The following is a 27,253-nucleotide window of genomic DNA, read 5'->3' as shown; positions in this document are numbered from 1 at the left end:
TACAAACAGTTCAGTCCACTGCCAATAAATGTTGGCCATATACAGTATAGATGTCGTTACCCATTAGATGTTCAGAGAGAGAGAGACGATAAATTAGCTGCTAAATAGTTATGTGGATGTTTTTCGTTTTGATCCAGCTTTCCATATCTAGATGTAATTTGAATTAGTAGTATAACTTCTTTCCATTGTGGCACTACTCTCCCATCTCAATAAAGACTCTGCTAATATCTTTACACCCTCTTTCCCTGGCAGCTCAATACTTGGATGTTATTGTTAAAGGTATGTTTTTATTGCTTGCTTGTTTGTTTGTTTGTTTGCAGTAACAGCCTTTGGTACCCTGTAACGTTCACTGCTTTGCTTTGTTAAATATTTGCAGAAAACTCATTTTTCTTTTCAGTTGTATTGTTAAAAGAGCAGAGGTAGGCGTTGCAGTCTTGATTGAAAATTCAAGGTTATTTTGTACTTGAAGCTTGCATTCTCCTATTCCCGTGTATATCTATTGTTTGGAATGAAAAGGAAATGCAAAAAAAGAACACCTCTAACACCATCAACTGCAATTGAAAAGTATTTTGCTTTAATAACAGCTCCATTGTCAATGCTTCATTTGTGCATCTTGGCAGGATTTAACCCTTTCATTATTTCCCATTGTATATACATAAATGCATACAGTTAGGAAAAAATCTAAAAGGGTTGTGTCAGATGATCAACAATGTACTTTTGTGTAAGAGCACAGAAGCTCACAGTTTTTAATATAAGCATAGCTAACCAATGTTTTGCTCTGCATTCACGATACCTCATGTACAAGGTTAAATGATAACGCACCATGCAAAAAGGCAATTGTTTTCAGTAAAAGACATTTTAAAAAGTACTACACGTATTGTTTCCCAAAAAGTAAAATCTACTGTTGCCTGTATCCCAGCTTAATCTCTTATTTGAAATGCTGTTCTTTTCTAATTCCCCTCCCAGATGGCTGCCCAGGTCTGTGCAATGGTAATGGGAGGTGCACCCTAGACCAGAACGGCTGGCATTGTGTATGCCAGACAGGCTGGAGTGGCACGGGATGCAACATCATCATGGAGATGGTGTGTGATGACAGCGTGGACAATGATGGAGGTACAGTGCTGCACAGCCTCTTTGAGTGTCATTTTAGTTCCCTTGGTTTCATTATTTTCAATCAGGGCTGGAGAAATTAAAATGGTGGATCCTTTTGCCCAAACTTGTTCTAAAGGCCACCTCACTCACTATCTGTCCCTTCATGTCCCTCTTTAGAGCCAACTGTTTATTAAGATAATTATATTGGTGGTAGCAGTGGGATTGCACTGCATTAGTTAAATGGTTGCAGTTGCCCCTTGTCCTGGTCCTCCACTTTAAACAGGGTAGGAAGTCATCTTAGAGTCAAGTAGAACACTACCCCCCCCCCACCCCCCAAGATCACAGATTTCTTATAGAAGTATAGATAAGTGCCATGAATGAATGAAAGTGTGGGTTTGTTGTTGTAGACATTATTAGGTATGTGGTTTGTGCCTCTGCTACACATTTAATCGTCTTTTGTTTTTAATATTTTGTACTGTACATTTGGTAATAAAATTAGTGCTGCACTAGAAAAGTTTGTTGATGCCTTTTCATTTTCACAGAACTGTTTGTCCATGGTGGTTAATGCATTAGGTATTTGCATTCCCTGCTTGAATATAGTAATGAAAAAAATAAGTGTTTATTGGAGGAAAAAAAATAAAAGCAAAAATAGCTTGACATAAAAGGATGTCTGAGTAAACATCAAGTGCACTTGTCACAAAACATCTGGCAGTTCATCTAAATGGAAAGGACACTGGTGCATTTATAATGCACACTGATGTCACTAAAAGCCAGCACAGAGCTGCAAATGAGCTCTTTCTTTCCTACAGTAGCAATTTTACTAAGAGATGAATTGCAGCAATTTAAAAACATCTGTACTTTTTAAAATAATGCATAATTCTGTAAAATCTTGTATACTTTCAAATTGTCTTGTGTAGTTTGAGTTCTTATTTCTCTATTTAATGTGGTACTTATCATGGCCAGGGCATTTATGAAAACAACAGGCAATTATCATATTGTTTACTTTAATTTATATTAATAGAAATGTAATAAAACAAACCATTCCAATAATGAAACATAGTACTATAATCTATAAAACCAATCTGAAAAACCATTTTTTCATGGTGGTTTAAATACTGTATACCTGACTTTAATTGTGTGTGTGTGTGTGTGTGTGTGTGTGTGTGTGTGTGTGTGTGTGTGTGTGTGTGTGTGTGTGTGTGTGTGTGTGTGTGTGTGTGTGTGTGTGTGTGTGTGTGTGTGTGTGTGTGTGCGTTTATAATTCTTTCAAAGTGCTCACTGGTTCTCTTTTTTTACATGACAGTTTGAAGCTAAGATTATAGGTTAAAACATCTGGAGAGATTGTCCTATTTCTTTGTCAAATCTGTAAAAAATGTAATTATATATACTAGAATCAATAGGTTTTCTTTGAGAATTCCTGTAAGATGTCTTGTTCATATTTAAGGTTTTTACTTTATTCCGTAAAAATCTTGTCTTAGAGGTTTTTTTATATTACTGAAGAATTCAAAAATATGTTCTGTGTTTGCAGCATTTCTAGTACACATCTCAGTTAATAGCATATCATTAATAACATGGATAGATTGTATGTAGCCATTTATAACAGATTACTAAACTAAACAATTATTCTCGACTCTATTCAAGAAGAGTAAGTTAACATTCCTTTTGGAACAAGGCCACAGCACTTTTTTTTTTTTTTTGCTGTTGTTATAGAAACAATGGCAGAAGTCGTTTGAATAGACTATCATTTTCGAGATGCATTGCAAGCCTGCATTTAGGTACCGCAGCTGACAAAAGCCCTAACTACCCCCACTTCTCAGTGAAGCGTTTGTGGAAGAAGGGGAAGTCAATCTCATGGCGCAGAGAGCTGCAGATGGAGGTCTTTAATCACTGCCACTATCAAGGAAAGTGATTCTGTCAGGGAGTACTTCACACAGCTTTCCTTTACTCATCTTTTATTTTTTTATTTTCCTCTTGTCTGTGTTTTTATTATTATATTTTTGTTTTGTTTTAGAGTGTTTGTTGTGTACACTGATACCCTTTCCCCACAGATAAATGCTTGGAATTCAATATTTCAGTATAATTCTTAATTTTGAAAGTGCTATCTTAAGCATTCTGCTGAGGCTCTTGGCTCTCAGAGTCTCTGCAGTTGTATATGGAGGTAAAAAAAAAAAAAAAAGGATACCTGAATGAACGCAAGTAGGAATTTGAAAGAAATACTTGATAGAGTTGGAAATCCATGCCTGCCAACTAGAAATTATTTAGCAGAAGTCAAAAGAGCAGAATTCAAGGCTAATGGTTACCCCAGTTCATTTGTTACATGGAAGAGGACAGCTGTTTCTTTGTAAATGCTTTCCAAGCATGAGGAGCTTGGGATGGAATTCAAAACCTTGCTGCAAGGCAAAAACCTTTTTATGGAGTGTTCATTCATTTATGATCAGATTTCTCAGCTGTAGCAATCGATCTCAATGCCCTGGCTTCTTTAACTGAGCATTTGCATGCTGGGTAAACCCCCGTGGTTCTAAATAATGACAAAGGTGCAGGTAAACATTGTTTCAGAGGTTCTGAGTAAAAACATAAAGATGGAAAAGCGTCTTTGGAGAACCCATTAGCACTTTCATAAGTTTTCTTACAGGACCTGCGGTAAAGTTTGCAGAAAAGTAAATACATCTCGTCTGGCTATAATTAGTCTTTGTCCCCTGGCAGCTGTGACCTCAAATCTGGTTATTCAGCACATGATAAAGTCCTAATTTTCACTCATTGCAATCTAACAAACAAGCCAAAACCCTACAGGCATAGTTACCAGTAAGTGTGGGTCTCTGCTGAATTACGAACTCATTGGTGTTGTAAAAAAGTAACTGGATGTTGGATTAGGAGCGTAAGGTTATCTTTTTCAACAGCCATCACAAAAAACATTGCATTCCAGCAGAAACAAAGTCATTGGAATGTGGCATGCCTCTTGGATACGTCATCATAATTCCTAAAGTTTTACATTCCATTTCATACTGCTGAAGATTTGGTTTCATTATTTGTTTTGTTATTTATTAACCAAATGACTAGAGAGAGAAAAAGAGGAACAAGTGAAGTCTTAGTGGTTGATCTTATATGTGGAACAGGTCACACGAGACAATCCGCTGGGTTTAAAAATGCATGCTTTCTAATTGTACTGTTTCTGTTCCCACTGCTGGCAATTCAAAGTCATGAAATAGTGAAGGAGACCAGGTGGGGGAGAGTCTCATTAGCTGTAGTTGCTCGGCTCCTGTAGATGGTCCCTCTCTAAACTGTCCGTGCTTACCCTGGCTGTTTGTTTTCAGATGGTCTGATGGACTGTGTTGATCCTGATTGCTGCCAGCAGTCCAGCTGTTACAGCGGGCCTCTCTGTCAGGGCTCCCCTGACCCCCTCGACCTCATCCAGCAGAGCCAGCCATCCTTCTCCCAGTTCCCCTCACGGCTGTTCTTCCAGAGAACCCGATTCCTCATCGGCAGGGACAGCACTCACGTCCTCCCCGGGGACGTCCCCTTTGACAGCAGGTGCGTTTCACTGAAGGAGACCCAGGTTACAAACTCCCCTACCTCTTTATAAGAAAACCATCTTGCTGCCAGCGGATCACTGAGAGGTTATGTTGATAGTGGAATTTTTTATTACACAGTTTGATCCTCATGGAAGTTTTCTAAACTTTTGCTGAAGAAGCTGATGACAGTCAGGGACGATTTGTCTTTGAAAAGCTTAGTGAATAGGGCAATTATTATTATTATTAATATTTTTATTATTATTATTAAAATAAGTGTCTGTTTATTACTGTAACCTTCTCGATTGTCTGCAGCCGAGCCTGTGTGATCCGTGGTCAGGTGGTCGCTGTGGACAGCACTCCCTTGGTTGGCGTCAATGTCAGCTTCCTACGCCATGTTGATTATGGATACACCATCAGCCGACAGGATGGCAGGTAGGAGGTCCGCTCTCTATCTCCCTGTTATCCTTCCAGCCCCATTGCACGCTCTGATAAACCCCTCCCTGCTTAGACATTGGATTAATAAACAGTGGGGTGCCCTGCATATTACAATCCCTTCAAGGAAATCAAGAAGTTGCCATTCATCCTTAATTCAGACTAAAACCAGATCAAGTATTTCTTTTTGTTTAATCTGTGAGAGACTCATTTTGAAGAGGTAACTATTTATGTGATTCCAGCAGTAAGTCTACAAACAGAAGCCTTTTGTTTTTTGTGATATATAGATATATATATATATATATATATATATATATATATATATATATATATATATATATATATACTATGATACTGAAGCTGATACACGTTTTATTCAGCAGCAATTTACATACAGAAGTAAACATTTTCAGACTTGTTTTTTAGTTTAGGCTGCAGTGCATGGAACAATCTCTGAGATTAAAGACGCAGTCAAAGCTGACAGTAAACCACACTTTAAAGACAATCAGTTATGCAGGGGACAGAGAGATTTGTTTATCTGTTTAGTCAGCTGTGTGATGAGATGTTCTAGCATGTTTTTCTTATCCCATTAGTTAAGCCAGACTACCCCCTTTAGACATATATGTTGCACTGTTTATAACCTCTGAAAGAATATTCCAGTAATTGTAAAAGCATCATTTTGTGTGAACCAAACTGAATACTAAGTATAGTAATGGAAAATATTTTGGCACGTATTTGGCGTTGAGGATAGACTTGATGGCAAGGGTGTTTGGAAACTAGAATTGTGCAGCATGGGAACTGCTTCCTTCAGCACTGGTGCATTTCTCAAATGATGACTATCATCTGTTTTCATTGTTTCGTGACAACATTATTGGTATAATGCTGCAAAAATTATCTTTAGATAAAACCAGGTAAGTAAAGAACAGAGGGCCCTCAATGCTAACGTTCAGTCTAATGGCTATTTGTAGCATTCATCAGTTCTTTTCCCAGTCTCCTTCGTTGTCAAAAAGAAGATCATGTATTGTGAACTTCCGGACTACAGACATTGTAGTGGAGAGACTACGTATTGAACAGACTCAGATGTCCGATTGAAACTGCTTTTGTACTCTTCTTCAACTAAAACACCTGCTCAGCTGTTACAGTCTGTGTTAGCCATGTGTGATTTATTATTAGATGAAAACTTGAATATACGTCTTGGTTCTCTTTAGTTTTGATCTGATGGCTGTTGGAGGGATTTCTGTCACCCTGATCTTTGAGCGCGCTCCCTTCATCACGGAAAGACGGACGCTCTGGTTGCCATGGAACCAGTTTGTTGTGGTGGACAAGGTGGTCATGACGAGAGTGGAGACTGCAGAGCTGACTTGTGATGTTAGCAACTTCATCAGCCCCTACCCGATCGTCCTGCCTTCCCCGCTGACCATATTCGCAGGATCCTGTTCTGAAAGAGGCCCGGCTGTCCCTGAACTGCAGGTGATGCATATTTATCAACATAGTCAAGCCTTCTTAAGACCAAGTCTCATTTGACTCTGTCAATTTCAATCTAAACCGTGATTTGACCCGAAGTATGAGCAGCAGTGTGTAATCACGAACGCAGACAAGCCTGGCTCTTTGATAGCGGTTAAGACACCCGCGTGGGCCGCCCTGTCACACCAGTAAACAAAAGTGTTCTTGTCATCCCTTTTTCTTTTAAAAAGTCGGTGGCAAGACGGATAACATTAAAGGCATATCTTTGATGATCAGGCTTGTATTTATTCTACAGAGCAGCTTTAGGCCCGTGAATCTCCTTGTTATACTTGTAATTAGTATGTTATATGTCAAATACTGTCGAGTCTTGTAGTAAATCACTTTGTAATTATTACAAACGGAACAAGTGTTCTGTGTTTTCACCCTTCGTTATAAAGAAGTATTTCAATTTTCACGAGGCGCATACTTCAGTAAAATAATTTCACACTTGTAATTTCCTTGAAAAGAGCCTTTACATCGGGTTAATATTCAGTATTTCACACTTTGAGGTGAGCTCTACAGGGATATTGTGCAGGCTGAAGTGAGGAAAATACCTTAACAGTAATAAAAGAGGAGTTATAGACTGGGAGGCATCCAATTATTCTGGTGCACCTTTCTCACTGACAGGGTGGAATGCCACTGCTATTGGAATCACATTAACGTTTGAAATGAATCAATAAGGATGAACCTGGATTTGGCCCTCCAATCTAAATCTGCCTGAACTCCTCTCAGGAGAAGAAAATAAATGATGAAAGAAATGGTTTTGTTTGACATTGATTTTATATTCGCTGTATCTTTATATAGTGACCAGTTGAATATTGATTACTGTAGTAACTATGGCCATGCGTATCTGACCAGAGTGTTAGCTAGAGGAACTTACGTGTTAACTGCTTAATGCTGAGAACAAAGAAAAACTGTTCCCTCTGTTTGTCTCTAAAACTGTTGAAATGGATGGGGACTATTTCCTTTCCTTGAAATATTCTTTAAAGCTTTGTGACCGACATCCTATACTCATCTACTGCACCGTCCTTGCAAATCAAAGTTGGCAATATTTTTATTATTTCTTTAGCACAGGAGATTTTAATTGCACAGCTCTGTTTCTTAAAGGATGATCTGTTTCATGTTAGCAGTCTTTGTCCAGTACAGGGAAGGCAGTCTAGGCTGTCCCAAACCACACTCTTTGTACCTTGCAGGCTGTGCAGGAGGAGATCACCATCCCTGGCAGCTTTGTGAAGCTCAGCTACCTCAGCACCCGCACCCCTGGCTACAAATCCCTGCTGAGGATTATCCTCACGCATTCGCTGGTGCCTACGGGGCTCGCCAAGGTGCATCTGACAGCTTCCATTGAAGGACGTCTCCTCCAGAGATGGTTCCCAGCCACTCCCAACCTGACGTTCACCTTCGCCTGGAACAAGACTGATATCTATGGGCAGAAGGTGTCCGGCCTGACCGAAGCAATAGGTACGTCACTGAGTTCAACTTGCTCTTTGTTAAAAAATTGAATGTTGTTATGCAGTCAAAAGCCTCAGGATGATGAAGACGATCTTCGGTATCTAATTGTTGCACCGTATGAATGATGGTGTTGTGTGTGTGTAGATGCAACCTTTGCAATCACAGGTGGGTAACAAGCGTCAAACCCATAACGATATTAATGGTATGTGTGGAAAACCACATTCAAGGTGGTAGGGGCCGTCATGAGGAGAACTTATCTCTACACTTGTGTAGTTTTTTTCATACCATGGTTTGCCAAAAGCAACTATTGTAAAACCAAATGGTTTTACCAGGGGGGGTGGGGGGGGGTGGGGGGGGGGGTGGATTTTTACAAAGGGTAGTCTCTGTATGTATTAAAACTAGTCATTGCTTTGAACAGTTTCCAAGGCTGGTATTGATTGTCATGGAAACATGTTCACAGATCAGCTGAACGCTCTTCACGGTTCTGTATCTTTCAGTGTCAGTCGGGTATGAATATGAAGCATGCCCTGACTTAATTGTGTGGGAGAAGAGGACTGCCCTCTTGCAGGGCTTTGAGATGGATGCATCCAATCTGGGAGGGTGGTCTTTGGACAAGCATCACATCCTGAACCTGCAGAGCGGTAAGCCCTGATCAACTGGATATGTATAATGAGAGAATGCTATTGCTGAGAGACACCCTTGATCTCTGGAATCATGTGTACCTCAGCATCGGTAGTCATCTGTTTCTGATATTGCACTAAACAGGTCCTTTATTATTCCAAAACCATTGTGACACACAAGCTTTGTAGACTAATGACATGCTGTTGCTAAGACTTCATTTTAGTTTGACTATATTTATATGTTTGTGCTTTTTAATTCCCAGGGATTTTGCACAAAGGCAATGGAGAGAACATCTTCATTTCCCAGCAGCCTCCAGTCATCACCACAGTCATGGGTAATGGCTACCATCGCAGTATACCCTGCCCAAACTGCAATGGTCCTGTCCAAGGAAGCAAGCTCTTTGCTCCTATTGCGGTGGCCTGTGGCCCCGATAGCAGTGTCTATGTCGGAGACTTTAATTTCATCAGGAGGATACTTCCATCTGGCTATGCTGTCACCATTTTAGAACTGAGGTATGGTGTGCGTTTGATTTTCACTGTAGAAGAATGGATTATACATTTAGAAACGGTTATATATAAGTTTTGTTTTTTCCTTACTAAGAAAGTTGTAGTGTGTTTACAGTTTTCCCTATGTTGTTTTAGGACATGTGGCCCTATTTTGAAGCAAGTTCAAAGACAGAAACTAATTTTCATAGAGGAATCAAACAATTGTAACAAGGGGGGGGCAAGGATGATTTGGGGCTTCATTGTTGAACGAGGAGAACCTCTTGAGATCTAATTAATTCTTGATATTGCCGTCTGCAGCGGTCGCCATTCTTTATATATATATATATATATATATATATATATATATATATATATATATATATATATATATGTTTATGTGTGTTTTTTTTTTCCCCTTATATTCATCACTGATCTTCAGAAACAGAGACACAAGACACAGGTATGTGAATTGCTCTTTTACTGATATAACAGAAAGTATGCATTCCTTTACATGAATGATAATGCTCCCTAATAGCTTCCGTGAAACACCAGAAAACACGAAGAGCATGGTAATGCAATCCATACAGCAACTTCAGTTGCACATCAATAAAGTATTTTTTTTCTCAATTGTATTTCATTGCAACACGATCCGTCAGCCATAAAGGCTGTACTGTATATTTCTGTGTGGTATGAGGAGCCAAAACAAAAACAATGCAGTATCTTATATACCATACACATAATAAGTCTCCATTACTTAGGAATCCTTTTAGCCAACCGCTCAGATTGCCTTTTTTATATAATGGCAATCTGAGCGGTTTATACTAAGAAGTCCTAAAAACATATTTTATGATTTAAAATAGCTGGGCAACTGCTGAGATGTAAAGTCCAGGACTAGGCCACTCAGTGAGGCATTGGAGCAAAAGGGTTATTTATTAAAACCCTTACTCAGTCATATATAGGCTGTCAATCAGGTTACAGGTTCACCTCTCATACTTTTGCACTGAAGACTTTCACAAGAGCCAATCTGGATTGCATGCAGCAGCCTTTGCCATTTTAAAATACTTTGATGTGCTTATTTGATTTATGTTAAAACATCTGTTTATGTGCGGTTCATTTTTAGGGTATGGCAAGGTCTTTGGACAATGGGTCAAGGAATTCTGTGTCAATATAGAATCAGGCATCTTCAGATTGTGAGCCTGTCTGAGATTAAATGTTTTTGTGAGACGTATCAGTTCTCATGCTTCTTTTAATGTTCAGCCATCCAGCTCCAGTTACAGATTAGCACGTGTAAATCAAGTTGCAGGCTTCCAAGCCTTGTATCAACTGCAAGTCAAATTCTCCTCAAGGAAACATGACTTCAGATCAATCGATGGCAGCTTGCACTTGCATTACATTGATCCCTGCAGGAACTTATTTATAGATGAGTCCTAAGTGTTTTTGGAAATACTGTAAATGTGTTGAGGGAGGCTTCCATAATGCAAAAGCACTTTGTGAAACAAGAAAAGAACAAGAATTTATAGAAGGTGTCAGGATTTGATTGTACTGAGGTCATTGTAAAACCGACCTTGTAACTAGGCTCTTCTGTCTTCAAAGACTAAGATTAAGAAACAAGTGGGGTCAAGATGTTAATTTGCACTTTTCTGTTGCACATTCAGCACCAGCCCAGCTCATAAGTACTACTTGGCTGTGGACCCAGTCAATGAATCCCTGTACCTGTCCGATACAAGCAGCAGAAAGATACTGAGGGTGAAGTCCCTCACTGAACCCAAGGACCTTGCCAAGAACTTTGAAGTGGTGGCAGGGACGGGTGACCAGTGCCTTCCCTTTGACCAGAGCCATTGCGGGGATGGCGGAAAGGCATCTGAAGCCTCTCTCAACAATCCAAGAGGTAAGTCAATCTCAGCATTGGCACTGCTTATGGGGTTTAAGCCATTCTTCTGTAAAGGTTAAGCCATGCTGTTTGTAGTAACATGTGCATAAAGATAGAGTCAACTGCTCCACTGTAAAAGGCTGGGGGGCAGTGCAGGATACATTACTGCATTGAGTATCTGATAAGCTCACGCTGTGGGGGGCAGAAGTAATGTGCCAATATAATTTAGTGCACCATGTGAAGTTGTCCTGCTCAAATAGAGTACAGCAAGGTAAAACCTAGAGCCAGGAAAACATCTACAATGGAATGGACCACGTTCAATCAGATGGTGGGGCTGGAAATGAAAGGCTATGTCAGGTTTCAGGTTCAGCTTTTGGACGGTAGATGAGGCACATGTTCATGGAGAGAGAGGCTCATTCCTGAGTTCCTTCAGCCATTCTTTCATCTATGTCTTGGAAGATAACACCTTTTGGCAAGTATGCCTAGACATGCTGAATCAAGCAACAGCTCAGAAAATCGTGTTAAGGGAGCTGCAGGCTTCAAAGTTACTGTACAGTCCTGTTGGATCTACAGGGTAGACATTCAGTATGAAATCCTTCTTCCTAGTGTGTTGGCCACACCCCTGCCTCTCTTTAGTTGTTCCTGTACATGGCTCTTAAAGACTGTCACTCAAAAATTGTTTTATTGTTTAATTCAACAGGCTGGCAAGTTCTAACTCAGACATTTTTTTAAGGATGTACGACTAGAGCTAATAAGTATTCATTTTTTCTGCCAGCTAATTAACGTACGAAAGCTACTGTAATTAAAGATTTAAAATATAAGGACTATTTCCTCAGTGCTGAGGCTATTTGGGAAAACAGAACAAAAAAAACCTTATTGTGAATCCCTTTTAGACAACTTGATTAATATTTCATCAGACTAGATGAAATGTCTAGAGTAATTGTTTGCTGTATGATTATTTTTAGACTGTTTGCAGCATAGAATAGAGAAAGTACTTATGTTCTCTGAATCCTCAATTGCCAGAGCTTTGATATTCAATCATCGTTTTTAGGGTTGTCTTGGATAACAAAAAACTGAACTGGTGACATGGTAAGGATACCAGTAAGGTGCAATTAATGGTGCTAGAGAGTTGAGGATGGATTTTCCTTTGCAGCCAGATACTATGTGAGAACAGACTACTGATTTAGAATCCAACAGTTAAGAGCTTTTCTTGTGTAGACCTGTTATTTGCTCAGAGCCGGGCAGAAACCAGCTTAGTTCACATCCCGCTGGCCTACTTTAGAGAGAAATGACTTGGTTAAGTCTGGATTGCATGTGGCCCCTATGACCCAAAGGTGGAAGACTAGTGCCTTTATCAGGTGGTAACACGCTGCATCTCCAAGTCCCCCGTTATGCAAAGCTCTTTCTAGAACCTCCTATCACTGACCCAAGCCAAATAATGTGCTGCAACAAACCCAGCAAGGCTTCAATCCACATATCTTCCTGCACAACACATAGTTCTGTATATGGTATTAAGCACCATGAATAACAGAAAAGCAGAAACATTTTTGTAGCAATGCGGCTGTCGTTATTGGTTATGATGTTTTGGCCAGGAAGATAATACCTTCCTCTGATAAATACTCTTGTATAGGTAGACACACTGTTGGAGACCTGACGGATGGTGATATCCCGGGAGCACTGTGTTTGGGTTTGCAGTCTAAGAAGTATATTGTAATGCCTGTACCCTATTGACGTAAATACAATTAGTAATCAGCAGCTTGGCTCCATCATTTCTTTGCTGTAAGTCTATATGATATTGATGCAGTGTTGTTAGTGTACTCTCCCATTCCATAATATTGGATATGCGTCAAGACTACCTGGCGGCTCACTGGACCTATAATAAAGCAGTGAGACAGAGTCAACTTCACTGTACTTTTTATTTGAAGATACAGGTGCCTGTTCTAAACCTATTGTCGGTGTTACAAAACAAGAAACAAACATCTTGAAGAGCTAAATATTATGTGTTGTTAGTTTTGCAATATCTAATGTTGTTAGATTTATTAATATGTGTACAGTCTCCGTTGGAGGTTATATTTTTTTATTTTTTTTTTTTTTTATATTTTTTTTTTTTTTTTTTTTTTTTAATGAATACATCCTGTACATAAATTTAATTTATTGATCTGTAACTTGTTGTACCAAATGAAAAACGATATGCCCGCTACTCGCTGGCTTTTTACGCGACTTCACAAGAAAAAAAAAAAATTGTAACATTGTAATAAATTTCGGTATACGTATAACATTTTGTGAATATAGCTATAATATATATATATATATATATATATATATATATATATATATATATATTATATATATATATATATATATATATATATATATATATATAAGGGTATACTGTAGCCATGCCTGGAGAGGAAGTGTATTACATTTAAAAGCCACTTCTTTTATTTAACTGGATAATGAATTCAATAGTTTTTTAACTGGAAAGTATTTTTCACTAAGGACAGGAGTTCACACCAAAGTAAAATCCACTATCGCATTCTTTCCACTGTCATTTTCCTTAACTGACTTTAATATTGGTATTGTTTAAAGATGAGCCATATGTTAAATGTAAAAACACATTTGCCATAATTATTCTTAGATACAATACCGCCCACTTATCTTGCTTAAGCCGTGTAATTTAATTGTATGTTAGCTGTGAGAAGAGCAAGCTGTAGCAGTATTACTCGTTAAAGTCCCATAAATAGATTATTATTCATTCAGATATAATGTGTGTTAAAATGCCCAGTACTACATATTGACATTTAAATACTTCTTTTTTTCCCCTCTCTTGCTTGTGGAAAAATAAATGTCATGCAGACAGAATCCAAACAAAGCTGGATTTGCTTTTGCTTACAGTATCACCTGCGAATTGAGGAGACGTTACGCTTTATTTGCTAACTCAGGCAGTGAATCAATTAATAACGCTGGCAGGATTTTAAGCTGTGCTCAGTCACTGTCACAGAAGTCGCCAGGCCTGTTTTATCAACCTGTCACAGTCGTGATTGATGCAGAAAACATTTTTAATTTGTTGCTTTTTCCTGCTCCATTTTGTTTGCTAAACTGGATGAAATATGAATCGTATTATTATGTCTTGCATTGGAGAGTGTCAGCTTAGTAACCAATGTTGTTTAATTTGCTGTTTTTATAAGTAGTACTGAATAAAATCATATTTATAGAACTGTAGGTAACACTTTACATTAAGGGTCTCTAATTACTGTGCATTTACATAGAAGCTACAGAGTAACTACGTGTGTACTTACACACAATTACAATGCCAGTATGCATAGTTACAATGTACTTAAGGTGTAATTTTTTTTTTTGCATGGTACATGTGAGTTTACAATTGTATCAGAAAAGAGTTAGGGTTAGAGTTAGGGTTAGGGGTAGGGTTATATCATGCAGAAGGTAAATATCCCAGGACTGTGAGGATTGGTACACCCTCAGATAAGACACTAAGCAATGTTCCTGCAGTGCGTAATGTATATTTTCTTGAGCTGTAAACTGTGCTGTTAGTGACATTTAGAGCAGGAGTAGACATGCAGGCAGTTCTTTTTAGTCCGAAAGCAGCCAGTCTGGATAATAATTTCACACCCTTAAATCTGTTTAGGAGTTGAATTACTCAGGCCTCTATTTTATTTACCAGCAATTTAAAATAACAGAGCTGCGGGTTTGGTGCCATTGCTTTTGATTCCTTGTTTTAGTCAGTCATGTTTTGATGCCTGGGTAAGAGAATATGACTTGCTGTCTGCACATTAAAAACATGCATACTGCAGGTATCTACTCTGCCGTAACCAATTACATGGAGAATTCATTATGCGCGCATTGACACGCACTCTTTAGCTTCCAGTTCCAGCTTCCAAGCTTCCAGCTTATCAATTGATACACTCAGTCTCTTAGAAGATTTCACTATAATAAAACCCACACATTCCTTGTTCTAAGTGTCTGTGGTGGAGTGCCCCCCCCCTTTATGTTTATTAGTGTTTTATGTTGTATGTTGTGTGTTAATGTTGGTGTTTAGGTTTAAAATACACGGGATATAAATATGGGTTACGAGCACAAGTGTTTAAAATGTATATTTATATTTAGGCACAAGGATTGCACAGCACTTCACATGCAGGTAAAATGTAATATGTGAGCATGGGAAATTACATATAATTAATTCACGTGCAGTTGTACCGAGACTCAATTGAATGACTGATTATCAATCGATTCTCTGTACATTCACTCACTCGGGGTTGTGTGTTTGGTGAGTGGAAAACGGGTGTGGAGAGGAGAATTAAAAACAAAGAGAAGGAAAAGTAATTGATTTCACTTACTGTGTTTGTCTGTTCGTCCACTGTTTGTTTACTGTTTTGTATTTGGCGTCAAGTGCCGTGTGATGTCACCACTAGAGTTGTCCTGGTCACAGTGCTGGAGAACCAAGAGCCAGCGACAATTAAAAGTAAAAAACCAAGGCACCCAACTATTGGGTATTGCTGCCAAGAATCCCATTATTTGCACCTACCGTATGCCTATGAAATATGTTTAGAGGATGACAGAAATATAGTCTCTGTGTTTGATAGCAAAGCCCCTTCCAGAACCTGGTACTACATTTGAACAAACATCATAAGCATCCCATTTCCCATGAAGAGGAAACCTGTACAAATGATCCCCTCTCTTTCCAGTCCGTTTGAGTCCGCTATTTCTTGAGAACATGTTTTTAGGGACTGAGATTTTGCTACTTCCCTTGACATGAATTTACGAAGAAAAATAAACTTATTTGTATGATGCTTGGCACTCGGTGAGAGGTTTTCATCTGTTTAGTTTATATGGCCAATTTCCAGCACCTCATGGGGTCCAGAAATCAGGGAACATCATACTAAACCTTCTCCCTGGGAGACAGGAGCTTTCTGTGCAGTCTCTGAAGAGGTCATGAATGTTTCAGAGTTACAGCTTCAATCAGCATACAGTGACACGGAAGCTGCCACTGCCATTTTAATGAGAAGGCATACATGGCTGGAGCAGTCACCCATGAATGCAGATGGATCAGCCTTTTTGATGGGAAGCAACTGTGTGGATCAAAGCTTTTAAGGAACCCTCAGCAAAGGCGAGGGAGCTTATAAGAGCTACACTGCACACCATTATTTCGGTATGTATACCATACTTGGTGGGTCTGAATCTGTACGAAACAGAAAGGGCAGAGAATGTGGGTGATGCTTGCAGGTGAGGTCTTTCTGGGATCTAGATTCAGATGTTGACCAAAAGTAGGAAACCACCCTAGACAATGTTATTAATTAGTCATTTAGCAGACACTTTTATCCAAAGTGACTTACAGAGACTAGGGGGGTGCTGCTGAGCCCAGATTTGAACCGAGATCCTCCTGGTATCAAACCCTTTTATTCTTTGATTCCGTGGATGTCCCATGAGGGTTCAGTGGAAATGGCATACTACAATTGTTTTTAATAATGTAAAGGTTTGGGTATTGTTACAAACCCTTGAACCCGTCATTTCTTTAATTCTGACTTGGAGACACCAGGTTTCATTCAGCCTCCATATTGTAATTTCTATAATGAGAACCGATTCCCAGACTCCAGCTGATAGAGTGGGCTCTAATCCCACTCTTGTTATGCTAGATTCCAAGAACTTTTAAATACTGTATCCTTCCCTAACACCCTTCCTCTTGTTACAAATGACTGGATTTTCAGACATATAGTGTGTGTGTGTGTGTGTGTGTGTGTGTGTGTGTGTGTGTGTGTGTGTGTGTGTGTGTGTGTGTGTGTGTGTGTGTGTGTGTTTCTTGGCTCAGGTGCAGAGGAACAGGAAGGGCCAGGAGGACTTCATTTGCAGAGCCACTGTGTAAATAAGTTAATTGTTGAATTGTGTAATTCATTCATTGAAAAGTGTGGAAGGTGGCCAGGTGGTGTTTGATTGATTGATTGTCAATCAACTCTTGGCTACATATTATAAAAAGAGGCAAAGAGATGTTTGTTTGAGAGTGTGTAGGAGGGTGGAAATAAAATGGGGGGAAGGGAGGAAAAAAGAGCAAGCAGGCAGTGTTAGCCCAAGCTTGGGTGTCGTTTCATTTTGAACAGTTTTGTTTGCAGTGGGGTTTTTTTTAACCGTTTGCTTTGTTCCTGTGTTTTGCTTTATGAATAAAATGGGTGAAGTATAGCTTCCATGTCTGGGTCTCCTAGTTCAAGGGTTCTGATCAGTTTGACATGGGGGCTCTACCACATGCTGTAAGAATTATTGCCACATTGCCTGCAAGAGTAACAAACACGACATTGAGCACCTCCTACATCCACCTCTTACACAGACATTATGCGGAAAGCTGTATTGAGGCCACAGGGGTGTGTCCTGTTTTAGATAGTCCCCAGGACGTGATGACTGAAATAGAAAATAATATAGTTTATCTAAAAGAAATGTGTTTGTTCCATTAGGTCTCGTTTCTACATAAGTGGAAATCAACAGCTTTTTTTCATGAAATGAAACTTGCACCAAAAATCCGTCCCCTCTCCAGAAGAAATCGCTTGAAGAAAAAGCCCCCACCCACTCGGAGAAATAGAAAAACATCTGCGTGACAGAAAAGAGCGGCCGAAAACCGTCTGTCTGTACACTTAGCATGGGGTGAGGGATATCAAATGACAGCAATCTGAAGAGAGTCACGGTAGATGCAATTCAATTAAATCAATTAAACACAGCAGTAACCAACGTAATCTGTAAAAACCTGTCTTTGCTTTATATGTATCGCCTGCTCCAGCACATCATTCCCTTTGGGTGTTGGTGGCACCCTTTCATATTGCTGATTTAGTGTCACAACATACCAGAACATACACCTTTTAATACGCTTGCCTGTGGATACTACTGAAAGAGGGCATTGTCGCAACAGATTGTTGCTTTGAATTGATGAAGAATAAAACACTGACAATCATGAAGAGGAGTCAGACCTTTGATTAATACAGTAGAGGAATGACAAGTGGCAAAATATTTCATGGTTGTTTACTCGTGGGTATTGAAGTGGTTAAATCGATGTCATATTTAGTTAGCATGTTGGCTTCTCAGTTCCTTTATGTGCTGTAGATCTGGTCTTTGATGATGGGAGTATCTCTTTAGAAGGGACTACTTCACATGCCAAGTAACAGCTGTTACATGAATGAATTGTCTCTTTTTTTGCTTAGAGCTGACCACTTTAAAACACGTTTCACAACAACCATTCTGATTCCTGATCTGTCATTTACTGTAATCTTACCCGGGGAAACATAAAGAAGCATAGTATTCCCAACTCTGTATTGTGGAGTGCATGCAAACACAGGGAAAGACTGCGTAATGATACTGGAATACAATCAGTGCAGAGGTTACCAGTTGTTTAGCCTCTAGTCAAAATAACTGCTAGAGAGGCCTTGATGAATGATAAATGGTCTTCTTCCAACTCATTATCACTTTGATAAATCATCTATGTTTCATTGCATCATTACATTTTGCAATGCTCCTTTCACCCAGACACTTAAAGCCAGCTGTGTATTTATTACATGCATCCTCACAGATGTCAAACGCACAATACAGTCTCCATAAACTGGATTTTAAATCCATTCTTTCTAGGCAGACGAAACCTCCAGAGAGTGGATTAAATCACTGATGTTATGTGCTTTATCTCTTGTGAAACTGAGCTTTAAGTTGTGACAATAAGACCAGAGATACCTCTGTACATCTTAAGCACTGAAACTGCAAATAGTCAGTAAATAAAAATATTTCTTTCCTGTATAAGACAGTAACACTTTTGTAGAATAATGTGTTTGGAAAACACATCAAAGTTTAATATAATATAATAAGTTTTTATATATATTTCAGATAAACAATATTGGTACCTAATTGATTAATCTCTGATGCCCTATATGTTTATGTTTCTTTATTAAGATAAGACATGGAAAATCAGGAAAAGCAATGCAAGTGTGGATGAAAATGTAGACAAACATGGCTGTGATAAGCAGCGAACACTCAAATCGGTTACATATTTTATATATATATATCAATTAGTCAACATTTGTCTGAACGATAGTACAGTATTTTACATCTTTGTAAAAACAGCTCTGATCTAAAGACACAGATCTGTGCTCAGTTTGTCTGTGGAGGGCCATTAGTACAAAGGATTCTGCCTTTCGGGTGTCCTAGGCAGGGCTATAATATACTGCCCCTGTCCATCTGCTCGTTGCGTTTGGGTTCACTTCTGGCTGCAATGATCAGTCCCCTTCCTAATGTCTCTGACAAGTAAAGGCTTAGCCTAGTCTTCAGTGCACATGATCACATTGCAGAAGCACTCAAATGCACATTAATTGTACACTAATAGCTCTTGAGAAATCCCTGGGCACAGCATGCTGCAAACATCTCCCAACACAAATAGGGCAGCTTTATACCGATAGGGCTTTAAATAGCATGCAAAAACATCCAATTGAATTTTCTCTCTTAAGAGAAATGCTGAAATTGGCCATACAAATACAACAGTGCAATTACAATATTAAAATACAGTCCAAGCCTACTCCAAACAGTAACACCTTAAAGGGGAGTACATTCTGGCATCACCATAGACTGGTTAGGGTTAGGGTTAAAGGGGAGTTCATTCTGGCATCATCGCAGACTGGTTAGGGTTAGGGTTAAAGGGGAGTTCATTCTGGCATCACCATAGACTGGTTAGGGTTAGGGTTAAAGGGGAGTACATTCTGGCATCATCGCAGACTGGTTAGGGTTAGGGTTAAAGGGGAGTTCATTCTGGCATCATCGCAGACTGGTTAGGGTTAGGGTTAAAGGGGAGTACATTCTGGCATCACCATAGACTGGTTAGGGTTAGGGTTAAAGGGGAGTTCATTCTGGCATCACCATAGACTGGTTAGGGTTAGGGTTAAAGGGGAGTTCATTCTGGCATCATCGCAGACTGGTTAGGGTTAGGGTTAAAGGGGAGTTCATTCTGGCATCATCGCAGACTGGTTGGGGTTAGGGTTAAAGGGGAGTACATTCTGGCATCACCATAGACTGGTTAGGGTTAGGGTTAAAGGGGAGTTCATTCTGGCATCATCGCAGACTGTCTAAAATGTTACCAAAGCATTGCACTATGGGTGGATTTATAATAGAATGTCTCTTCTATTTCTCAAAACTTCCTAGTAACTTGTCACTTCCTGTGTGGTAGGGCACAGGGCTGGTTGCAGCTTGGCCATTGGAGCAAAACTGAGCTACAGTACCATGAAGCTGTTTGGAAACAGGGAGCAGATGGAACATTTCCTTCAGTAGTGGTGTCTTTGAAACATCTGTATATTCCAAACTGATGTGTAAAATACAAGCCAAGAGATCCTTAAGATCTTCAAAAAAAGAAAAGCAGATCAGTAATGTTAGCATGAGCTGGTGCTAATGAGAGGCAGCTGGATTTTCTGTCAGCCTTCAATATAGGGGGTCCACACTGTCGCCTTCCACAGGTGGGATATTGGAACCACTGGCTCCAAGGTTATAACGGTGTATATTCTCCTGATGGTTACCTTCCATTTCACAGTCAAGGTTATCACGGTGTATATTCGCCTGATGGTTACCTTCCATTTCACAGTCAAAGTTATCACTGTGTGTATTCTCCTGATGGTTACCTTCCATTTCACAATCAAGGTTTACTATCTTCCTCGCGAAGCAGGGGGTTGCAGGTGAGTATGCATGCAGGTATTATAATGGGACATTTCTGAAGGGTGTTAAAAAGATTAGTCCCCACACTATATTCGTTTTCAGAAAAACGTCACAGAGAACAATAAAGGGGAAAAAAAAGAAACGCAAATAAAAATGATAAATTACCCCCTAAGGGATCGTGAATGTATAGGATTTAGGTCACGTATTGCCAGCCAATTCTGAACTAAAACAAAGCGTGTTATTATTTGGATTTATTGTTGCTCCTGAAAATCCCTGGTGCATCCCTCCTCCCTAGTATTTCATTGACATGACAGTCAATATTATTGAAGATTTGAATAACGTATGGAGGGTTCCTTCCATGCATGGCTCAGTGTGCAGCGTGGCTTTCATCAGTAAGGGAAAGGCTGTTGCTGTTTCTCTCCCCAAGTTTGCTGCATTTATTCTAATTGACAATGAATATTCATTACCTGTCACAGTGAAAGGGCGATGCTGAGGGGGAGAAGGGGAGGTTATTAACTACCTTGGCTGTCTCAGGGAAAAACAGCTTTCCTTTGACAGGTAAATAAAAAGGGAATTTCACTGTTGATTTTGCAAAAAGATAAAAGTTAATTCTTACTATACAGTATGCAATGCATGGTGGACAGTTACAGTATGAGGTGTCTGAGGTGTTGTTTTATGTTGCATGTGGTTTACACCACCATCTTGTTTTCATTCTCTGTTAATAATGAAAGTACTGTAGACGCCAGTGATGGTTTAAACCGTTAGAATGCAGTTATTTATTACATCTGACTTCTAAAATGCCTAGAATACAAAAATAATTTGTTTATTCATGTTTTTTAATTTTTTTTTTTTAATTTGTTGAGGGATTAAAGAGAACACAGGAAGCTCAACTGTTGGTCTGTAATGTATCTACTATTAAAAAACATTGCTCTTTCTTTTTTATTAATTCATAGTATGCGCTCTCAGAATATGGTTCTATTTCCATAGAGATTCTACTGGCAAAATGTGAAGGATCATGTGCTGTGTAACGCAAAACAGCACAATTCTCAGTTTGTTTCACTGGACATTCTGCAAATCAACCTGCAATCACAACTCCTGTAAACTGCAAAATAACACTCAGGTTGTCCCGTGGTACATCATAATTACGTAACATGGTGCTAGCCAGAGACCAAAAATGGATCCTCATCCCTGTTACCTGCCTTGGACCTTGTCATCTGAAGCAGGATGTAATCTCGGAGCACCTCAAGGAGAATAAGGAAAAATAAATACTTCATTTTATATCACCCTGCTACGGATGATATTGGTTTTTTTTTGTTTTTTTTATCTATCTTGCATTCATTCAAAAAGACGAGCTATCTTGCAGCGTTCCAAATTATTACTGAGCAGATGTGGAGCTTGGTCTAGGGAAAGTAATTTAGGTTTAAAAGTTCCTTTTTGTAGATGTTCATTCTGTGATTAACAGCAGTATTTGAGGATCATTCATGGAGCACCCATATTTCAGCAGCAGAACAATACAATATCGAGAGAGAAAAAAAAGAAGCCTTCCATAGAGTTATTGACAGAAACAATAATACCCTTCAAATTACCAAAATGACAAACCTACTTGGCAAATAATTACAGCCCAAAATGATCCACCATCTCTGTCAATTCCTTTTATGTCTGGTATTAAAAGATTTTACATGCACTGCTAAGCTGGTGCTTTTCACGTTGATGGAGCTGTACAGCGGAGCACAGAGTCAATCCCTCAAGTTGTACATTATAAACTAAGAAAACAAAAAGACAATTAGAGATTCATGAGCTCACTCTTAGCCTGAAAGACATTCTGGAGTGCTCTTCAGCAAGGAGAACAAGGAGAGACTCTTCAAGACAAAAGCCTGACTGAGGAGTTAAAACAGTTAACAGTTTAGTTCATGCTATAGAATTTACAGCAGTGCCAAGCACCAGCAGACTAATCTCTCACATGTATTTCACCTGGGACTCCAGAGACTCTGTGTTGCGGAACAAAGTCTGACAGATATTAGCAAGGCATTCAATTAAATGAGGTTGAGCAATGGCCGACTGTTCAAAGCTGATATGATTGGAGACAGTTTTAAACAGAACTGCTGGCTTGGATGAATTTAGCTGTGTTTGCAAAGTAGCTGTATTTTTGGCTGCAGTGGGGTTTGTTTTCTGTTCCAAGTAATTTGCAAATGGACCGTGCATGACCTTCAAGATCAATTTGCAATATTTTCATTTATTTTAATTGTATACATTTTACCAGGGCTTTAGATTTCAATAGTGTCAGTGAAATGATTTGCTAAAGAGGTGAATACATTTCAGGGCTTTCTGTTTAAGCCTGACCATTGTAGGAATCTGTAGACCTTGAATAAAATTAACTGAGCAGGTGAGAGTTTAGTGAATAGTAAACATCAATGCGGGCCTTGTACGTCCTTCATAGTTCATTCATTTAGCATGGCAGTCTAGTAACCTACACGTCTGGAATGATTCACTTGAGACATTTTATGTGATACATGATTGGTGGCTCAAAGCTTGCAAGTAAATCTTCATTGTGGAGATTTGACCAGTGAACCAGGGTCAGTGTCCTTACTCTTCTTTAACAATTGCCAGGGACATTTAACATCCAGAAGGCTGAAAGACCCCTGGTTCTCTAAACAGGAACAGCCCCTGTGGCACAGTGTACACAGTGTCCTGCAGTGCTAGGAGATGGCATGTGTCCAGTTCATTGATAGAGGAGTTGATTAAGATTGTTTGCAAGGAGGGAATAGGACAGGACACGCTGCACACAGGCAGTGGAACCTGGCCTGGAGGGAGCAGCCTTTTAATCTGTCTGCCTTGACAGGATGATGAAGCAGTTTTTGGGAAGTGTGAAATGGTGCACCTGGCCTGTGGAGAACCATAGGGCTCCTGCCTGGTGTGCCATCAATCTCCTGTCTCACTTTGGATCACAGAATGCATTACCAGCAAGACAAAAAAGGTGATTGTCTCCATCACTGGAGAGGCACCAGAGCTTTGCACTGTAAACGGTGAGAGCAGCAATACAGTCTATGAGAGTCTGAGTGAAGCAGAGAATAACCAAGCTGGACTGTAGCTTATTATTGAGTGGTAGAGTGGGATTTCTGTTCATGACATTAGCTCAGTTTGCTAGTGTTGAAAATAAGTTATGACATCCAGTTGAATGCATGCATTTGTAAAATGTATTTACACAGGGTGCTGTTTATTTGCATTGTATTAACTATGTCACCACACTTGCAATTACTCTGTGCATTAGTCCATAAGACTCATGTGACAACTTGGGGAATCCAGTATTACATTTTGACTCCTGGATACTTGTTGGCTCTGCCCTGTCACGCCAATGATAGGTTATATAAGTAAAGATGCTAATATCTCGACTTAATGGCTTTAAAATTCACCACGAACAGCAGGTCAGCGAGATGGAGCACTGCTATCACTTTCCAAACCCTCCCCCTGTCTAAACCTCCCAGAAGAACCAAATCCAGCTTTTTTTGCCGTAAACATTTAATACTGTACATGCTGTTTATAGCTTAAAGGACTTGTATTTTGTAGCATTAACACCTTCTTTCTTGTCTATGGCTTCAGTGTTGCCAGCTACAAAACTCAAATAACCTAGAACGCAATTGTGAATTCTTACAGTGTTCACAACGTTTCAGCCCACAGGTTATTTAAAAAATGTGTGAATAAAATATTGCTTGATAACACTGAAACTGCTTAGACTGTTGCTGGTTCTTTTTGAACAGTCAAATCAGACCTATGTTAGTTTACTTTACTTTAGAGAGGTGTCCATTTTCATGCCTGCTGAATCAACCTGTGAGCACACCTCGCCATTACTAAAAACCCTCTCCAATGCTCATGCCCTTTGAATACCTTTTATAAAACATGCATCAGACACACCCACTGAGGAGTATTACAATCAGAATGGAACATTATTAATTACGCCCAGGAAAGCCTAAATCAACATTCTTCCTTTGCTTTGAAGTTTCATGTATTTCCAATACCCTGTCCTTTGTGTTTAATAAACGCATTTGTTTATGCGGTTACTTATAAATCTGTGTATATCATTTGTTGTCGGTTTTTGTTTTGCTTCCCTCTAGGTATTGCCGTCGACAAAAAGGGTTTCGTATACTTTGTCGATGGAACGATGATTCGGAAGATTGACGAGAGTGGCGTGATCACAACTGTAATTGGTTCCAACGGCCTGACATCAACCCAGCCACTGAGCTGTGACTCTGGAATGGACATCTCTCAGGTATGCCGCGACAGCCTGTGACCGCAGTACACGCTGTCCTGTTCACCCTCTAACCGGGATCTGCAATCATACAAAGCATTTCATTGCAGAAGATATTACCCGGACGTGCACAACTGCTGCTTCCTGCTCCAGCTTTATCATGAAATTGGAGGCGGGTGTTTTTCATGCCGAACATGTTAAAAGTGATTTTCTTTCCAGATTTATACTTGTCTTCCTCCCTCGATTATTTATAATAGCAGCTCAGCAAGGGGCTTGAAGTGTGCGAAAGGGCAAAGCTTTTCAATGTGTTAAGTGGCTGTTTGAGTCTCAGACACGGCCAGGCGTGTATTTGCAGTCATTTTTATTAAACGGTTTTATGCATCTGCTGAGGTACTTGAACCGCAATCCTGTTTTCCTTTCTTGATGGGAAATATCAAATGGAAATGAAAGCTTGGAAATTTAAAATAAAAAAAATATAGATGAATTAAATAAATAGTAAAACTTTTGTTGCAACTGTTTAAAAGAGAATATCATCAGACGTTTATGTTTTTTTTAACTCTTATTCCTTTATTCCAAAGAAGATACTGTACATCTACACTTCAGATGACAGCCCCTGTTTGATTTCAAGTCCATGCAAAAGATTTGATTGGGCAAACCATCCCACAAGTGTAGAGGTTGACTACCAATGCAGAATAATGAATAATGCCTTTCTGAAACTGTGACTGGATGAGCTGAAATGTCAAATAATACAAAATTAAACAAGTTAAAGTAAAAAGCATTTCAACATTAAAAAATCAACCCTTGAACTGCATAACACATGAGTATTCGAGTAGGTTGCTTGTGGATTGCCCTTTAGTATTGGGAGGATGTTTGCACTCGTCAAGGGTGTGATCAGTTGCAGTTGGGGGTGATGATTTCTTCCCCTTCTCCAGTGTATCTTAAGACAGCTGTTATTCCTACACAGTGTTGGTGCGCTATTAAGTACAGCTCTCAGTGCCTTGTTCTTTAATTGATGCTAAATTATGTTATGATGTTCCCTCACTTTAAGGCATTAACGTTTCCACAGAAGTGTACTTTTCTTATTTTTTCTTTTTTTGCCTCCGTGAGTTATTGCCTGTTGAGTTCTCCTGTAATGCACCACAGCTTCCCCTTGAGAAACCCAGCTTTCAAAGCAGTTAAGACACAGCATGTGAAGAATTCTGAGCTGCAGTCCACGTTAATCACGTTCCACTCGGACCCGGCTCTCAAAACTGGGACTCAAGAAGTATTCTTATTCAAAGAAGCCAACCTCAGTCTAAGAAAGGTTCATGTTAATCAGAATGTACAGTATTTAGTTAATCAGTACAGACCCATAAATACTTATAAGTACATACATATATACATGCATACATATACACATACATACATATATGCATGCATGCATACAGACCGATACACACATACATAGAATTGTATGCTGTACTAATTGCATTGCAAGTTTTAAGTAAATACAGTACATCCATTAAACAATAAGCAGTCTTCTGAAAGATGGTTTCCTCATAATTGTATTGCATATTCCCAAACAGCATGTCGACATCTTCAGCTGAAAGATCAAATACACTGAACACGTAACAAGGGGTCTCGAAGAGATACAACACTCCTGAGCCTCCTAAAAACAATCCTTCCAACAGGCTTCAATGCAGCAGCATGCACAGAGTAGCAGCCGAAGCTTTATGTTGAGCCGATCTACCACACGTACCCGAACCCTTACACACTTGATGTGTATAACCTTCTCTATTGCTTTGCTAAGCATTTTGCAGATTTGCATTTTATTTCATATACCTGTTTACTCCAAGAGAGTATTACAATCAGCCAGGCTGACACTACAGTGGAACATAGAGGACTCTCATTGCACAGCAGTTGGAAGCCATTCCAGGTTTTACTGAGAGTTTTTTTATGTGACCTCTTTGCCGCTGCTGGTTGGGATTGATTATGCTATGAAGCTGCCTTGTTTCCTGCACTGAACTAGGTGTCCCTGACGCCGACACTGCCCTGCATAAACACTGTGTATCAAGCAGGCGTTGTGAATCATATTCTCAGGAGGAATTATATCAATTCTGCGAAGATACTCTGTTGTAAATCAGAACTTTCTCTCTCTCTCTGTTATTCCTGTCTGGCCTTGTTCTAGGAACTCCTCTGCCTCTCCACTGGCTGCTTCTCGCTGGAAGGGAATAGGGGCTGCTTGCCCTCCACGTTATACCTTGTCAAAACAATAGTGGAATATTAGCAACCTCGAGTAGGCAGGAGGGAAAGCTCCCAGAGGAAACTTGTCTCTATGTGTTTGCCTGAGCAGTCCCAGGGTCTCTCAGCACGCGAAGACAACAGACCCACA

The 27,253-nt window shown here is 39.5% G+C and overlaps 1 protein-coding gene across 3 annotated transcripts in view; it reads left to right on the top strand.

Moving 5' to 3' along the window:
• LOC121318909 (teneurin-1-like) overlaps positions 1-27,253 on the top strand; it is a 158,788-nt gene that overhangs the window by 114,668 nt on the left and 16,867 nt on the right. For all 3 annotated transcript variants that reach the window (XM_041256105.1, XM_041256106.1, XM_041256104.1), the window contains exons 13-23: positions 253-279; positions 967-1,113; positions 4,404-4,620; positions 4,914-5,033; positions 6,242-6,503; positions 7,730-7,997; positions 8,486-8,629; positions 8,872-9,121; positions 9,534-9,554; positions 10,750-10,982; positions 24,749-24,903. In XM_041256105.1, coding sequence (XP_041112039.1) covers positions 253-279; positions 967-1,113; positions 4,404-4,620; positions 4,914-5,033; positions 6,242-6,503; positions 7,730-7,997; positions 8,486-8,629; positions 8,872-9,121; positions 9,534-9,554; positions 10,750-10,982; positions 24,749-24,903 — 1,844 coding nt within the window. The remainder of the gene's footprint in view (positions 1-252; positions 280-966; positions 1,114-4,403; positions 4,621-4,913; positions 5,034-6,241; positions 6,504-7,729; positions 7,998-8,485; positions 8,630-8,871; positions 9,122-9,533; positions 9,555-10,749; positions 10,983-24,748; positions 24,904-27,253) is intronic.

The sequence above is a fragment of the Polyodon spathula genome, chromosome 7, assembly GCF_017654505.1.
Source record: "Polyodon spathula isolate WHYD16114869_AA chromosome 7, ASM1765450v1, whole genome shotgun sequence".
NCBI lineage: Eukaryota > Metazoa > Chordata > Actinopteri > Acipenseriformes > Polyodontidae > Polyodon > Polyodon spathula.
Note: the sequence above shows the minus strand (reverse complement) of the source record. Positions and strands in the feature narration are given on the sequence as shown.